The sequence below is a fragment of the Stenella coeruleoalba genome (assembly GCF_951394435.1).
Source record: "Stenella coeruleoalba genome assembly, chromosome: 14".
Taxonomy (NCBI): Eukaryota; Metazoa; Chordata; class Mammalia; order Artiodactyla; family Delphinidae; genus Stenella; species Stenella coeruleoalba.
Genome location: NC_137160.1, coordinates 4,876,362 through 4,894,481, shown reverse-complemented (window position 1 = coordinate 4,894,481; position 18,120 = coordinate 4,876,362). Strand labels below are relative to the sequence as shown.

Below are 18,120 nucleotides of genomic sequence, written 5' to 3'. Positions count from 1 at the left end.
CAAATTTAAAGCAAGCTCTTCTCTAAGAGATCCAGATGGGGGACATGCAAACATTCACTGCACGTGTGGGCCAGGCAGAGGAGTGCAAGCTTGGTGGTCATTTCATTCCAAGCTTCACAGGAACCTGCAGAGCCCCTATCTATGGCGCGGTGGGGTGGGGGAGTGGGAGAGGGCAGATGCAGAAATGCTCACCAGGGCACTAATTTCTTGCCTTAATCCCTTTGGTTATACTGTTTATTTCCAGACACACCCTTCATAATGATGCTGAAAACCACGCCTGGAGCAGTGAACCGACTGCTCTCCTATCTTAGAGGTAGAACCGTGGAAACTCGACATGGATATCCTTGATACGGTAGCACCAAAAAGCAGAGTGAAGGTTCCACAGTCATTTTTATTTAGCTACTGACCTATCCATGATTACACAGTCACGACAGCATGTTACAGCAGAGCCTGCTGACTCGTCTGTCGATGTATCAAAACGCAGAGGGATGTGTCGGGCACTTCAAGTCCATTACAAGAGGCATGATTTTGTTCCAGGCTTATGTTTATTAAAATCTAAACAAAGGATTCCTCTGCAAGGTATTTTCCCATGTGATAGAGACAGCTGCCCCACTGCCCTCCTACATTCGCTCTAACTTCCAGTGACAAAAAAGGCAGAGGGTAATACATGTCATTGATTATAAAAATCTATGCTCTGTAATTTAAACAAATTCCTTTCCAATGTGTTTAGTTATTTCTGAAGAACTCCATGGCTCGTCAGTCGGCGAGCAGGCCAATGGACAATCATTGCTAACTACAAAGTACCTCGAGTCTGTAAATTCAGCTCTCAAGTTTCGACATTTAAAGAAAAAAGCACTGGGCAGAGAATAATAAACAAAGACGGGATGACTGAATCAGTCCACTCAATCAGTCCACACCAGAGTTCTTCATGGCCCATCACCAGAGCTAAATTTCTTCAAAAATCAGATTCCAAATGTCCCACAATCTCTTTCACATGTGTGTTTTTACAAATTAGGGAATCAACATTTCTTTACAGGAGCACGTAAACAGTTTTCACCTCTGCAGGAGGAGTCTGTAAAACCTGAGAACCTGTATAGCTGAGAATCTCTTCGGAATGACATGTTTAAGCTGAGAGAATGGACGGTGGTAATGTTCTCTCATGGTTCACAGTCTTTTGTTGATGTTGCTGGTGTTTTTAATCAAAGAAAAGATGGAGTATCTTTTCTAGGTCTTGCAGGCCACTTTCTCTTTTTATCATCTATATGATTGTTCAAGTGGAACAATTATTAGAAATCTTTAAGCTGTTATTTCTGGGCCTTCCTTAATTTCCTTTAAAAAAAAACTACATTGGAAACATTCAATACCTGATTATTCAATTAGATGAAGCAGCACAAGAAGAGAACCAAGGACATCCCTGCTCACATCAGACAGACAACTTGGATCTGAAAGATTAGCAAATTAAATGACCGCCAAATAATCAGATTCCAAACATTAAAGACAATTACATATCAAACAGACAGCCAAACATGGTGGTATGTTTTAAAGGATTGTGCCCACAATAAGCAAATGACATAGTGGTGGAACATCAAAACAAAGCTGATGGATAAAAAGGCACGCTCTAAACGCTCAGGAGCAGAAAGGACAGTTCTTTTCGTTTGTTTTGTGTCTAATGCAGGAGGAAAGGAAAACAGGTGTATTCAAATCATTTTCAGGTGCAGGGTTCTGTCAGTTGAAGCAGTTAACGGTGGCTTCTTTCTCCCCAGACCAAAGCAGTCTTTTCTTCCATTGGCTTCTGAGAACGTGTTTAGTGTTCCGATGTGTAGAAGTGATACATCAGGGCTACAACCAGTGCTGAGATGGCTGGGATCACCCAATTGGTCCACCAGCTGGAAAGAAACAGCAGTGATGCTTGCATGGTGTTCAAAGGAGGGCACTCAAAACTGTGCTCCTTCTCTCTACCATGAAAGTCACCATGGCATGTTTTTATTACCTCTCCAACTTTTTTGGATGAAAAGGTAACTGAATTGCTGAAAGTGCAGTGAGTACAACACATGTCCTGGTATACTGGCAACTGGTCTGTCCTTCCAGCCTTATAAGAAAACTAAAGTCCTCCCGGTTCCATTTAGATCTGTTTCTATGTACTTACACAAAGAGCTATGAATCACTCCCCCGACAGATGCCACCTAGAACTAGTGACTTATCAAAAAGACACCAACTCTGGGTTACATATCACAAGTTCACGAAAGTGAATATTCCTAGCAGGTTTTATTCTAGTTACATCCGTAAGTGAAGAATTGAAAATGGCACTGAACTGAGAACCAGAAGACCAAGGTTCTCATTTCAAGAGAGCCGTCAGCAAGCTCTATAGCCAAGGGCAAATCACGTCCCCTGAGCATAAAGTTAAGGAGTTTGAAGCATGGGATTACTACGGTTGCTACTAGCACCACAGCTCAACATTCTGTGATTTTGTTTTGAAAATCTACTCTTTACATGTGTGTAGTAGGTTTAACGTGTTAATAAACAACAGGCCCAAATTCCTTAACTTGTGGTGTAAATTCACAAAAATCCCTAATTTACACATTGTTCGGTCCTGATGCATAGAATTTTTGATCTACTATAAATGACAGATGATATCAGGGGCAGGGTTAGGAAGATCTTCAATACAGATTTGAACCTATAATTTCTTAGAAAACAGAAATTAATGTATAGGTTTCAGAATCTGAATAAAGAGCCGGTAACAGCTACGTATACATACATTTTCTGTCATAAACTTTCTACCCTTTAATATTCTTCACATATCAACCCATTCAAAGATCAAGTTCAAAATAAAGATTTAAATTGCAAAAGGATTATAAGTGTAATTTGGTAGGTTTTCAGTTTCCATTTAGAAGGAGACTGACATTTCAGGGGAAAGCAAGAGGAAATAAGGAAATACTGCAGGGAATGTACCAGAACACTGACAGCCTGGGGGCAGCAAAATTTGACAGGGTGAAATTAATAAGCAGGACTGTGTAGCTTTGAGCTTGAGTCCCCAAAAATGTATATAATGGCAATTAAACAAGTCAGGATGGTAGAGCTGCCAAAAATGTCATTATGATCTTAAACTACAATAAAGCAATCTAGTCCTTAGAACAAGTGATTCATGCTACACTGGATTACTGCATTCGATTTTAAGACCAACCTAAAAAAGGGACAAGGGAAAACTGAGCCATGCTTAGGGAGGTATAATCATGACAATTTAAGAAACTGACCACATATCAAATAAGGAAGGAAATGAGGAATGTCTGCCTGGAGATTAAAAGATTGCCCAGGTCACAGGACTGCCACGGGGGAACAGGAGACTACATTTGTTCTGTTCCTTAAGGTAGATGCAGCTGGAGGGTGAGATCTGGGGTCGCTCTAAAGTGTCCATGGTCGGAGCTGTCAGACAGTTGAGGAGGGAAGGCCCTGGGTAGTCTGGGTGCTAAGTGGAGATGACCCCTGGCCTGTCCACTGAGAGGCACACGGCGGGAGCCGGAGCAACAGAGGCGCCTCGGATGAGGGGAGAGGCCCCCAGTCCAACTCTGATTTTAGGAGCCTTCTGATCACAATAATGCTCTTAAAGAAAACTACCACATACCTGGAATTAGAATCAATAGTAGTAATAAGAGTTTCCTGAAACACAAGAGAAAAAGTAAAGTAAGTTAAGGGGAACATCTAAACATTTATTCAATTGACTAAAACCTGTTTTAAAACAAGATCACAGGGCTTCCCTGGCGGCGCAGTGGTTGAGAGTCCGCCTGCCGATGCAGGGGATGCGGGTTTGTGCCCTGGTCCGGGAAGATCCCACGTGCCACGGAGCGGCTGGGCCTGTGAGCCATGGCCGCTGACCCTGCGCGTCCGGAGCCTGTGCTCCGCAACGGGAGAGGCTACAGCAGTGAGAGGCCCGCGTACCGCAAAAAAAACAAAAAAACAAAAAAAAAACAAGATCACAATAGTTTATTCAATTCATTCTTCTTATTCAGTGCATTCTTCAAAAACAGTTGAAAGGGAAAATTATATCATAAACTTCTCATCTGAATACCTAATTTCACCATTTTTTCAGAAGAAAAAATAATTAGATAATTTGAAAGAAAATGTTAAAAATTAATAGGCTACCTAAAATATTCTGCACATCTAAATACTTTAACATAGAAACCGAACACAGGTATCATTTATACATATACAGAACCTATCATTATCTTTAAAGTTTCATTATCTTTGTTTCATTTTTCAAATGCATGAATGAAATGTTCAATAAAAACATCAGTTATTTCATCAAATCTCATATGAAGTAAAAGTGTACCCAGATTATATAAAAAGACATGTCAACCAAAAAGAAAAAATAAGAAGTATCACTTAAATTATAACAGTCTGGACCACCTTTCCTGGCCTTCTTTAACTCTGTCAAGAAGGCTCTAAAAAGACACTGGAGGCGTCACAGGCTGACTTCACACTGTCACCCACCAAGAAACCTTCAAATGCCGTGGTCTTTCAGTTACAGCCTGTATCACTTTCCAGCACTTTCTGAGTGGGGTCCTTCCTGTCAGTACCATGAAAATGAACTATGGATGGCTCTAGGAAGATGCATACTTCCCCAAACAGTGGGGTAACTAAGGCCTAATGAAATGTAAGCTTTTTCGGGCTTAAAAACTTGTTAAGAAGCATTCTTTTGAAGCGCCACACCAGCAAAAGTATTAGTGCCTCAAAGAAAGGTAGCCAGAAATAAGGCAGCTTCACAGAGTTCTATCTCTGTAGTTTCCCAAAACACAAGGTAAAAAACCATTAGCAAAACAATCAGCGATTTGCAGTGAGGCAAAGCTACACACAGCAAGGCGAGTTAAAGACATTCCCATGGAAAGGCAGAAACCTTCCAGGAAGAGCAAGCAAAGCAGTTGTGAGACCCACCAACCTGGTAACATGGCCTTTAAGATTCCTGACACAGGAGGAGGGAAAAAAATAGTCATTTAAAAGAAAACTTCACAGTTATTATCTTTTTAAGCAATATTAAATCTTAGAGACTACAAAATGTATCCATAACTACTGCAAGATTAGGTTTCAAATTTTGCATAGATGAATAAAATTAATAAGGATTACTAGAAGTAACTGGACAATGAGAAAATATTATTTAGCTATTAGAGACATATAAAGAAAGACATAATCAGTTCTGAAACAAATACAACAGTTCATTTAAGGTAAAATGTTATTGTCACACTAGACAGCTAAGCCTGAAATAGTAAACAGAAGGCAAACACGGATCTGTTATTTTGTTATACCGAGCACATGCATTTCACCAAACATGCTGACAACTCGGCATGGAAACTTGGCTGGCTTGCCTTCCACTACTAGTGCATCATCACCGCCAGCAACAACAATGATCCTCTAAAGAGCTGAACTGTAAAAGACAATATGCATTTTTGATTGCTTATTATCTGTTAGGCTCTTAACCCAGGGATGCTTAAGAGTTAAGGCAAGTTTGAATTAGCACTTGGGCCACAGTTGGGTTTTGGTATGTAACTAACAAATTTGTCAGAACAGGGAAAAAAGACTCTGGTCTTTATTACAGGCTGTGCCTCCTGTTCACTCCGTGACCTTGAGGGGTTCAATTTCAAGCAGGAAAAGGTTAACAATGAAATCAGTACATGATAAGCTCTCAATAAAAGCATGCAAAGCCCACTGAGCTTTTGCAAATCAAAGTCACCTCATTTATAACTGCATCTCACTTAGCCTATTTCTTCACTGGAAGGCTTTCCTAAAAATACTGCTAATGGAGTGATGCCTTTGATGCGAAGGCTAGAGCCTACGGAGGCATGAGAGACTTGCAACTGCCAAGCCTTAGGTGGGTGCTAGCAGTGGGTCTGCAGTGTGTGACCTTGAACAAGGTCAAAGCCTGGAACAAGGCTGAGTTTCATTGCCTTCACCTTCCCTAGAAGGTCCAGGAATTCCCCCGTGATATCATGAGAACCAAATCAATTCACTAACATAGCAATGTTTTGAAAACTGCAACCACAAAATCCTATCAGTAGGTATTGCCACTAATGATATCGTCCATGTCAAATTGATAGACCTGGATTTGCTAACTTAAAAATGTGTCTCTGTGTCTACAAATATCTTAACTTGGCAGCTTCACCGTTTCCCTTTGGGCAGGTTCAAGCTAATAATCTTTGGTGCAGATTCCTTCACAATTTGAATATCTTCAGCAGACAAAAATTCAGACCACAGTGTACATTTATCAGACTGGAGATAGATGGAATGGTTATAAGATACACCCAACAAGGAACACTCTCTTCTGATAAACTAGAAGCACAGAAAAGATAAATCTAGGAAAGTGGTCATGTATTTTCTTTCACTGTGTCTGCTTATGGCCTCTAAGAAAAATAGCAAGTTCCTGTCCCATATTCCTCCAGTTCTGCTCTAAGTCAGCAAAGTCACTTATGTTCTAAAGGAAGAGTCTGCCTCTCAGAAGTAAAACAGTTATGTAGGAGATCTTAGCTCTAATTGGTGCTTGCTTTCTGCTGGTAGGAATCGTGGTTCAGGACATGGCTGGACCTACATTAGTTCCAAGTTCAGGTAACAAGCCTTAGCAAATCCTTGTTTTACTACAGCTGAATGATATGCACCAAGCTTACTAACATACTGAACACCTCATGGGAAAAATTACACTTTTTCCCTGACAGACTTTAGAGAAAAAGCAAAAAACTTCATGTATCACAGAATTTCAACAGTCCAAAAAGGAGCCTCAAAAAAGGTACTAAGTCATCTAAGTGAGGTGATCAGTTCAGAGAGAAGGGCTAGTGAACCAGGGCATAAGAGTAGCACTACTAGAATTATTTTTCTTCCTTAAGGAAAAATACATCAAAAAGTTCTTTAATTAGCATTAAATTCAACCAACAAATATTTACTGAATACCTACTATGTCCCAGAGACATGAAGATGAAGAAGACATAGGTAGTGTCCTTAAAGGTTTAAGTATTAAGACCTCTGCTCAGATTTTAAGTTCTCTGAAAAGAAGGCTTATGTCAAATCTTTCAGATCAGAAGCACAATGCTACTTATAAAAAGTAGCTCTTCAAAAGGTATCTGTTGATAATTATGGTGAAAAAGTTATTTTAAGTATTGAGAGTCTTGTGACAAGAATATACAAGCTATCCTAATGAAATATACTGAGCGGCCTAAACAAACAAAAAATTTTGCTGAGACAACAGGGTACATATTCATCTAACCTAGAAAGACCTAAGCTGGCCTCAGGTAAATAAATGCCCTCCAGTTTGACAGGTATGAAATACAGCGCAGATAACTATAGCTGAGATACTGGAGATGGTCACACTTACCGAAGGCTTGGTTATCTTTGACCTGTCATCCTGCAATTAAGAAAAAAAAAAGTAAGGTCCATTATGAAAGGAAAAACATCTGTAAAACTACCATTTCCAAAGTACTCGCTTTTACTGAGATTTAAAAAAAAAAATTATTATTCAGTAATTAGCATTTTAGGTTCCATCTAGGTTATCAAATACACAGTTTGATCCATCTGACTGCAAAAATTAATAGCAGATTAAGTGCCTATATTTATTTCGATCTAGCGTTCCAAAGTTTAAAATAGCATGATAGTCATATTTATATGCTGATCTGTATATATATTTATGATCTGTAATTCAGGGAGCAGCTGAGACCTACTTAGATTCTTCCCTTCTATCCTCTGAAATTCACTTTGAGGTGGGGGGGGGGGTAGGGTGTTAGGGTGTGTGTGTGTGTGTGTGTGTGTGTGTGTGTGTGTGTGTGTGTGTGTGTGTGTGTGTGTGTGTGTGTGTGTGTATAATTTGTGTGGTATCCTCAGTGAATTCCTGCAGTCTCCCAATTATAGGGTTATAATCTACTCCCTAAAGGGTGATCACAGGTGAGGCAGAAATGCTGCAGTCACAGCCTGAAATCCCACCTGCTCTACCCTCACAAGCTTTGGAATGGAAAGAATAAGGACAGGATGGAACATTTTAAGGGAAGGCCTTTCCAATTACCATACAACTATTTCGCTTTGGTGACATATGAAGATAAAGATGAAAATATGTGGATGAATAAACCTTCCTGATAAATGAAGCTTCCTTTCTCAAAGTACCATCTCCCACCACCAAAAAAACCACGTCTCACTCGACGGAAACTGCTCTAAAACAGATTTCCTACCTTCAGGCTTCCCCAAAGAGCCTACTTCAACCTTTCCTTTATTCACAGTCACTACAAGAAGCATCAATTAGATGCAACAGAACTTTTTGTATGGCTGTTTTTCATATGGTTTCTAGGTGTGCTCACTGGGGTTGAGGCTATTTGCTATGTTTTTTTCTTGTTGGAGCCTGCTTCTAGGAGCACCTCCACCCCTTCAGGTTGGCCACTGGTAACGTGCCCAGAGCTGGGGAAGGAGAAAGGAAGGCACTGGCTCTGAGGAGAGGTCCAGGGTCTCTGTAGAGGTGAGAGGGATCTACCTGTCTGCTCCAGATTCCAAGTTTGCACATCTCCAAGTTTGCAGCTATATTCCTGATAACTTTGGTTGACAGATGAGTGAAGTTATAAATGTACATTTTAAAATGCTGCAGAAGGGCCTAAATTCCTATTACAGCCCTGGGTTTACATAAAAGCCAAAACAAGCCTACGTTTCTGCAAAATCAGTCCATGGATTGCCACCAAAGATGATGTTCTCAAAGGTCTCAGGTAGAGTGACAAGGTTGAGGACCATGTGTGGGTTTTACAGAAGGCAGAGTTTATTCATTTAACATAGCTGATTTTTTTTTAATTTCTAAATCATTTTTTAGAATTTAAATATCCTCAAACTAATGAAAGTAGAAAGGAGTTTCTTAAGAAAAATATTCTGGTCAAAGAAGAAAGAAAGACAAAATAACCCTACGCTGCGTCACTACCCCCACCTTCTAAAATCTGCTGCTCAGGGAAACTTCAGAGTCTGAGACGCACCATCCCCAGGACGTGACCCTGGAGTGAGAGGATTCTAAGTGCTGGTGAAAAGTGCAACCAGGGAAATACAAAGAAATTTCTGGTCAATTTATTTCTAAAGTCAGGAGGAACTGTTTTTTGCTTTTCTCCTTTTTAAATTTTGTAATATGCAAGTCTACAGATTCGAGTAAGGTCAACCCACAGCCTTAAAGAGAAACAAGGCCCCCAAAAGGTGCTTACTGGATGCAGCTCTCCAATGATAAACGTTTTGGACAATTCTCGAGCATCTGTAGAGTGTCCGACATCCTCAAAGTTTTCAGTAGCATCACCTCCAGCTTGTTCCCGTAAGACTTCTTCCCCACCAGGGTGCTGTTTGAAGGACAGACAGAAAAATGAGTATGTTTTCCAGGCAAATGAGTTAAAAGGAAGTGGCCAGTTTACTTAACCAAATAGGCTACTGCAGAAGCCACAGATGACAATGTGGCAATATAAACCATTCATAACCTGGGTGAAAACGATTCCTTTGTATTCAATTTCCTACTTGAAAGTGTAGACAAACTTTCTCCAATAGTAAGACGTTTATTTCCCAGTTACTCACATGACAATAAAACCATTAGGCACACATTTTTCATCCTTTGGGAATGTCCTCTTTGCTTTTCCATAAAGCTCTCAAAATCTCAAAAAGCTTTTCTCAGTCTTTACCCAATCTACATCTTGAACGTATTTCCACACTTATTTAAAAGCCTTCCACTGGGGCACAGAATATGAGTCCACTTAAACATGGGAAGCCGCCCTGGAGGTACAGGCTGTTGACTGGCTCACTCTGAAAGCCAGCTTGAAGCTTCCTGATGCATCTCCAAGGCCGTGGCAATGACAAATGTGGTTTGTTAATTCTCGAACATTCTGTTTATTCTTAGGCACAGCCTGACAGGCACAGAAGCAACAACGTGGGAGACACAAAATGACTAACTTATGCAGCACCCACAAATTATGCAAATTCACAGATTGTTGTTTCTTCTGTGTGGGTGGCTTCATTCATGAGTTCCTTAACTTTTGGGTCCTGTTAAAGATATGTGACCATAGACAAGTCTCCCAAATTAAATCATTATTTTCCAGTTACAGCCTATCTTCAAAGGAAAATTTCAAATGAGGTTAAAAACATAGATTGGGGCTTCCCTGGTGGCGCAGTGGTTGAGAATCCACCTGCCGATGCAGGGGACATGGGTTCATGCCGTGGTCCAGGAAGATCCCACATGCCGCGGAGCGGCTGGGCCCATGAGCCATGGCCACTGAGCCTGCGAGTCTGGAGCCTGTGCTCTGCAACGGGAGAGGCCACAGCAGTGAGAGGCCCGCGTACCACAAAAACAAAAAACCAAAACATAGATTGGCCTTTTGTAAACAATCAGAAAATTATACAAGTTTTAAAAATATAGAATTTTGGGACTTCCTTGGTGGAGCAGTGGTTAAGAATCCGCCTTCCAATGCAGCGGACATGGGTTCGAGCCCTGTTCCAGGAAGATCCCACATGCCACGGAGCATCTAAGACTGTGCGCCACAACTACTGAGCCTGCGCTCTAGAGCCCGAACGCCACAACTACTGAGCCCACACGCCACAACTACTGAAGCCTGCGCGCCTAGAGCCCGTGCTCTGCAACAAGAGAAGCCACTGCAATGAGAAGCCCAGCACACCGCAATGAAGAGTAGCCCCCGCTCGCCGCAACTAGAGAAAGCCCGCACGCAGCAATGAAGACCCAACACAGCCAAAAATAAATAAATAAAATAAATTTATTTTTTATATATATATATATATAATTTTATCTTTAAAGTGTTAAACTGAAGAAAGTAAACATTCTACTTCATAGACCGTAACACAATAGTCTTCACCTAAAACAAAAGGACAATTTCTCAACTTAATTTCTCATCAAGCACAGGAAACAAAGAAGTATGTGTCTACATGTATGTATGCACACATGCATTGCATGTGCAAGTGTGTATGCATTATGCATATGTGTATGCATGCACATATGTAACCATTTATGATTCAGACCCTGCCTAAACCATTTATAAGGCAGTTTTCTTTTTTTTTTATAAGGCAGTTTTCTAAGGAAAAAATAGAGAATGAGAGAAACATCTTGGGTTATATTGGTTTGAAGGACCACTGTTTAGGAAAAAATATAGAATAAATGAATTGATGCTAAAATACATTTGCTCTACTTTTTAAGATTTTTTTGGATTTTTTTAAACAATTAGTAAGGAAACAAAGCCTAAAAATTGATTTTTGGAAAAAAATAATTCAAGTCTTGGTAAGACAATAAATATGGGACTGGCTTGTTATGTGCAGGGAGAGGCAAACAGAGACACACTGCCAAGGAAATCAAGTCTAAATCATGATGGTGTGGAACTCCGCAATTCGTCTTGTCACTGTCCTCACTCTTGTAACTAAGTTCATGCTGCCGTTTTAATAAGCAACCATCACATTTGAAGACTAAAAGAAATGCTCTTCCTTACCTGCTGGCGCCCGAAAGTGACAAAGAAAGAAAACTGGGAACGCTGCTGTTGGCGCCGTCTTGGTTATTCCCAGAGATGGTCTATGTCTCCCATTTCTTTCCAGAAACTCTCAGAGAACATCCTACTATCTTTGGGGCAGGTTATAGAATTTGGGGTAGCCCAAAGGAAAGGCAAGGCTTTGAAAAAGGAAAGTGATATAAGAACAGGCATGCAAAGCAAAATTATCTGAGGATTTTCTAAAAGATTAAGGAAAAGACCAAAATGCCTAGTTACAGGCAGGCAAGATTAGAGGTAACAAAAAAGAGTCTGACGGGGCTTCGCTGGTGGCACAGTGGTTGAGAGTCTGCCTGCCAATGCAGGGGATATGGGTTCGTGCCCCGGTAAGGGAAGATCCCACATGCCGCGGAGCGGCTGGGCCCGTGAGCCATGGCCGCTGAGCCTGCGCGTCCGGAGCCTGTGCTCCGCAGCTGGAGAGGCCACAACAGTGAGAGGCCCGCGTACCGCAAAAAAAAAAAAAAAAAAAAAAGAGTCTGAGACAAATTTTGGTGAAGTCTGTATCAGAAATCTGTCCTGGTAAAGGGTCACTCGCTAGGACCTCCACTCATCCCACCGTGTGCTGGCAGTCAGCCGCTGTACAGCCCAGAGAGAGAGAAAGACTGGAGGGAACGTCAGCGGTGACGGTAGGAGGACCTAGGAAGGACAGAATCGGCGGCAGCCATGGCAAAACAAGCCATTCCCACTGGAATTGTCCTTCTAACAAAAAATCTCCCATTTTTCCAGAGGAAGATTCCATTTTCCATGTGCATAATTCCCTGTCTGCTTCTGTGAAATCTCTACTTATTATAAGGTCCCCAAGTACCACCTTGCGCTGATAACATATGAGAATCTCCAGATACAAACTAGGGAATACCAATAAAATAACTGGAAATAGCTTTCATTTTTTACATCTTTTTGTATATAAGGGTTATTTGCAAGCAAATAAACAGGAAATAGATTTTAAAAGATGAAAGATTGGCATAATCCATAATTCAGAAGACATCAACTGTCACAATCTCTACCCATTCCTAAGAACACTTTCAGAAACACGTGGTAAATTCTTGTGGTATAAAGAGAATGGTGGCTACCAGGTCCTGGAATTACAACTGCCTTTCTACTGCTCACAGCATAAATGCTTTCAGCGATGCTGGCACAGTGGATCTCTTCTCCTTGAAATGTTTTCTTCACGTGGCTTCCAGTACAACAGGCTCTCCTAGTTTCCCTTCAACTTTATTTCCCCTCCTGATCTTCTCCAAGTCTCAACCCCAGCGCTCAGTCCTTGGCGCTCTCCCATTCCACCTGTACTAGCTCTCCTGGTGATCTTACCTGGTCTCCGACCCAGAATATCACCTGTTCTCTAGCAAGTGCAGTTCATTAGGCTTCCTTTGAGCTCCAGACTTCTCCCACATGCAACAGCCTACTTACCTGTTCACTCAATGTCTAATGAGCATCCTGAACATAACATAACCAAAACTGAACGTTTTACTTTGCCCCCAGATACACTCCTTCCCAGTTTTTCTATTCTCAGTGAATGTTGCCACCATGCATACAGTTGCTGCAGTCAAAAACTAGAAATCAAACTTCATTCCTCTTTCCTTCTCACTGCCATCCATCAGCAAATCCAGCTGGTTATCTTCACAACATATTCAGAAGCTAACCACCTCTCCCCACTTCCAATGCTACCACCTTAAGACCAAACCAGCATCTCCTGAATGGACAACCACAACTGACCCCTAACGGGTCTCCTGCTTCTTCTCCATCCTTCCCACAATCCACTGTGCTTACTCCATCATGCCTGTTACCTGTTTACCTGTTACCTCTCTCGCTTCCACTATGACCAGCTACCCTGGACTAAGCTAACATCTGAGGATTTTCAGAACCCCTACATTTGCCTCTGTGTGGAATGCTCTTCTCCCAAACCTTGATGAGATTTCGTCTGTCCCCTCATTTATCCCTGCTCACATGTCAGCTTTTCAGAGCCCTTTGCTGAGTTGCCCATCCAGAAGGGCCTACCCCGTCCTCACACCACGGTCTCTATCACCTCCCTGCTCTTTCCTTCACAGCACCTAGAACTCCTGAAGCTCTATTTTGTCAATCATTTGTAAGATTCATGAGGACAGAGGCCTTTGTCTGTCTTTCTCATCCCTGCTGCCCAATACCTAGTTCAATGCCTGGCACATGGCAGATACAAAGAAATATTTGTAAGCAAGTTTGGATAAATAAAGGAGATGTGCACGGCTGATTACACATTGGTCTTAGAACTAGTATATACAACTGGTTAAGTGACTGACAACAACTTTCCCATTCCAACTATTCTAGTTCACACCCCTTTCCTTCTCCTGAACTATAATAGTTCTTACCATTCAGAAACCATATAATTTCATATTCAATTTTGTTTAATTCATTTAATTATTATTAAATATTTATGAATACTATGTGCAAAGCATCGCCTGGGACACACAAAAGTACATGAAAAATAGACATAATTTGATCCTGAAAAAGCATACAATTAATTTGAGGTTAAAGAAGAAAAACACAGATATAGCCTCATAGTTTTGACTATTCATGTGTGACCCACGGCAGTGATTGCCACCATTCTCTCTTCCAGGTCACTTATCCATTCTTCTGCCTCAGTTATTCTGCTACTGATTCCTTCTAGTGTATTTTTCATTTCACTTATTGCATTGTTCATCTCTGTTGGTTTGTTAATTCTTCCAGGTGTTTGTTAAACATTTCTTGCATCTTCTCGATCTTTGCCTCCATTCTTTTTCCAAGGTCCTGGATCATCTTCACTATCATTATTCTGCATTCTTTTTCTGGAAGGTTGCCTATCTCCACTTCATTTAGTTGTTTTTCTGGGGTTTTACCTTGTTCCTTCATCTGGGACATAATCCTCTGCCTTTTCATTTTGTCTATCTCTCTGTGATTGTGTCTGCCCTCTGGTGGATGAGGCTATCTAAGAGGCTTGTGCAAGTTTCCTGATGGGAGGGACTGGTGGTGGGTAGAGCTGAAATATGCATGGCATACTTGGGGCAACTGAAGAGACGAGTGTGAATAAAGTAAAACATGTGAGGCTGTGTGATGGCTTACTTCACATGTCAACTGGAGGTGAAACTTGATTTCTGGGAGGTGTTTCTAGATGAGATTAGCATTTGGATCAGTGGACTCAGTGGAGGAGATGGCCCTGCTCAATGTGGGTGGGCACTATCCAATCCATTCAGAGCTTGAATAGAACAAAAGGTGGAGCAAGGAAGAATTCACCTGTTTTCCTGTATCATTATTTGAGTTGGGATATCTCATCTCTCCTTCCCCCGCCCTCAGCCTCCCATTGACTCCTCTGGTTCTCAGGCCTTCACACTCAGACAGTCACTCTACCAGCTCTCCTGGGTCTCCAGCTTGCAGATGGCAGACTGGGGGACTTCTCACCCTCCATAATCATGGAAGCCAATTCCTTATAATAAATCTCTTCATACATAAATATATATATGAAATATGTATGAGTATCTCCTATTGGTTCTATTTCTCTGGAGAATCCTAACACAGGCTGGATGGTTAGAAGGACCAAACCATTAGGGCCTTGAGAGCCAGTGTGAAGTGGAAGACACTGAGGATCACTGTGGGTTCCTGAAGAGCAGGGCGACCATGACAAAATGCCGGATGGACCTGTCATGGTTAGAACAGAGAGGCTCAAGATCCAGACAGGGAGAGCACCACTGCAGACATGCAGCAATCTGACCAGCATAGCAGCACAAACCCCTCTCTTTCCCTCTACCGGCCCACAGGCGCCAGCCTTAATAAGAAGCCCCTCTCGGCTTCCTGAAAGTCGGCTGCCCTCCACCTCACCTGTGAGCAAAGCATCCAAAGCATAAAACTCAACTGGAGATCTTAACTCAAAAGGCTAGGCTACATGTTAAAACCCCAGAAGTTCAGAGTCTAAAAGAACCTTCAGAGACCCAACATCCTTAAATTCACGGATGGATAACCAGGGGTCCAGAGAAATTAAGCCCAACATCGCACTGACAGTTCATGGAGTAGCAGGACCAGAACACTGGGGTCTGACTTACAGTCCAACCTCCCCTCTCTTTTTTGAATGGGCAAATTAAATGGCCGTTTTCATGTTTCTGAACACAGTGACTTTAGATGCCTTAAAAATAAAGTTTCTTTGTACATATCTCTTTGGGGACTTTGTTGGGGAATCTCACTTCTAGACCCCAAGAAATGTCATTTGCCCTGCCTTCCTGGGCCTTAATAACTAAGGACAATTCAAAGGATAGACATGCTTCTGTCTCAGGGCTCTGTCTGGCTACGAGGCTGTCCCAATAAAAAACCCAGAAGGGAATGCAGAACCACACTGCAGTATCGCAATACTCATCAGGTCAAAGCCATTCACTTCGAGGGTTTGCTTAACTAGGCAAAAACGAATGATAATAATAGAAAAACCCTTTCCACATAAATGTAATGTTATATGGACCCAAAGTCCACCAGTTCTGGAGTTTTAAATAGGATCTTTCAGTCCAAACACTTAACACTGCCAAAAAACGGTGGCACAAACAAGACTGCATAAACAATGACTAGGCAAAACCAATTTATCTAAAGAGATGATCTTCAATAGTTAAGCCAAAAATGAAAACAACTATTTGGAGTGCAATCAATTTATATAAAATTTAGAAAAAAATAACAAGACGGCCAAATGTTTCCTATCATTTCTAGACACTGTTTCTGATAAGGCAAAGGGTGATGGCCTTGAAGCTGGTTGGGTTCCCCAGACCTCTGTTCTGCTCTGCCCCCCTGTGGACTGGGTGAAGGGGCTGGAACCTGCGTCTGCACCGCCTCGGGGCTTTCTGCACACCTTCTCACTGAACCCTCAAAGCTTAGGGACCAGAGGCTCACAGGCATCATCTGAATTACTTCTCCTCATTTCACTCTGAAAATGATGCAATGAAACATGAAACAAGGCCCATCTTTGCATTCCCGCTGCTGGCTTATGAGACCCACCCGCTCACTCAAACATCTGCCAAGTGCCACGCCAAGCTCTGTTGTTTCCAAGGTGGGTAAGTCATGGCCCTGCCCTCAGGGAATTACACTCCAGTGACATGCAGACAAGTAAGAGCTAAACATAGTAAGCCCCAGGTGCAGAGCCACGGCACAACAGAGGGAGGGATGAGCTCTCCCAGAGCTGGAGGTGAGAAGCGGCCAGGGATGGGTTGCTAAGGAGGGGGTGCTTAGTCCGGTGTAAAAGGTACACTGGTGGTTCACCAGGTGAAAAGGGGTGGGGAAGGGCGTGTTCTATGCAAAGAAAATGGAGAACACAAAGGCCCGGAGGCAGAGACACAATGGCACCCTGGAGGAACTGCAGGCACTGTAAATAACCGGATTTCACATGGATAAAAATGCACTGTTGATCACTTTTTTATTTGTTTTTGTTTGGGGGAGGCAATGAGAAAACAGAATCACGCACATGTCACCTCCCAATTGCTATCAATAACCCTTCCCCATATCACTCGACAAAATGTTAAAGCAGACCCCTCAGCAGTCACGTATTTGGCCATAGCCCCTGCACCTTTGTTGCGGTTTGGTCTCCAGCTGTCTTGGCCTCCACATCCAGGTAGTACTGTGTTACGGAAGAAGCCCAGGTTTGGAAGCAAAGGAAGCTGAATTCAAGATCCAGCTCTGCCACATCTTAGCAGAGCAACCCAGGAAGGTAGCAGCTCTTCCTGAGCTTCCATTTCTCCATCATTAGATACCTCTCCCACTTAAACTACAGAGATTAGTGATATAACTAGTATAATGCCTGGCATGTAATAGGTGTTCCATCAATATCAATTTCGTTCCCTTTCTTATTCAATACTGCACATTCAATACTGCCAGAAAGAACCTTGCACAGAACCTCGCACAGAACCTCACACAGCGCCTGGTCCCTGTAAACTGCTGAGGCCAAGTCCAGCACCAAACCCCAAACCCCAAGGGACCCCTTCTTTCCACCCTGCCCTTCGTCTTGAAGAGATTTCTGTGGATTTAATCAACTGGCTTGATCCTACTAAGCCACAGACCCAATGACAAGAGTTAATAGAAACAACACACCATAAGGACAAAGAACATTCGCTACATGAAATCATTCTTAAAGGTCATTAGGATGAGAACAGATAAGCAATGCAGCTGTGAGCTGGTAACTATCCTGCAGAGTGCTGTTACAGTGTTCTCTCCTTGAAAAAAAAGAGAAGAAAAATCATTCATGGCTACTTTTATTTTATTTTATATATATATATATTTTTTTTTTTTTTAAATAAATTTATTTTTTTGACTGTTGGGTCTTCATTTCTGTGTGCGGGCTTCCTCTAGTTGTGGCGAGCGGGGGCCACTCTTCATCGCGGTGCGCGGGCCTCTCACTGTCGCGGCCTCTCTTGTTGCGGAGCACAGGCTCCAGACGCGCAGGCTCAGTAGCTGTTGCTCACGGGCCCAGTTGCTCCGCGGCATGTGGGATCTTCCCAGACCAGGGCTCAAACCCGTGTCCCCTGAATTGGCAGGCAGATTCTCAACCACTGCACCACCAGGGAAGCCCCATGGTTACTTTTAGAGTTGAGACAGTAAATGTTTGGCCCCAAATTTACCATGAATCAAAGATAAT

The 18,120-nt window shown here is 42.2% G+C and overlaps 1 protein-coding gene across 6 annotated transcripts in view; it reads right to left on the bottom strand.

Moving 5' to 3' along the window:
* Positions 1-18,120, bottom strand: part of CYB5A (cytochrome b5 type A) — a 45,414-nt gene that overhangs the window by 17,401 nt on the left and 9,893 nt on the right. For 3 of the 6 annotated variants that reach the window (XR_013831416.1, XR_013831417.1, XM_079943411.1), the window contains exons 2-4: positions 9,192-9,320; positions 7,349-7,378; positions 3,620-3,654 (exon numbers count right to left, since the gene is read on the bottom strand). Coding sequence is in view for 2 of the 6 variants with exons in the window: in XM_079943411.1 (XP_079799537.1) it covers positions 3,620-3,654; positions 7,349-7,378; positions 9,192-9,320 (194 nt within the window). In the remaining 4 variants the exon portion in view is untranslated. Of the gene's footprint in view, positions 1-179; positions 1,887-3,619; positions 3,655-4,930; positions 4,955-7,348; positions 7,379-9,191; positions 9,321-17,576; positions 17,923-18,120 lie in introns of those variants that run through there. The other 3 variants (XR_013831418.1, XR_013831419.1, XM_079943412.1) reach the window with 3 other exon arrangements.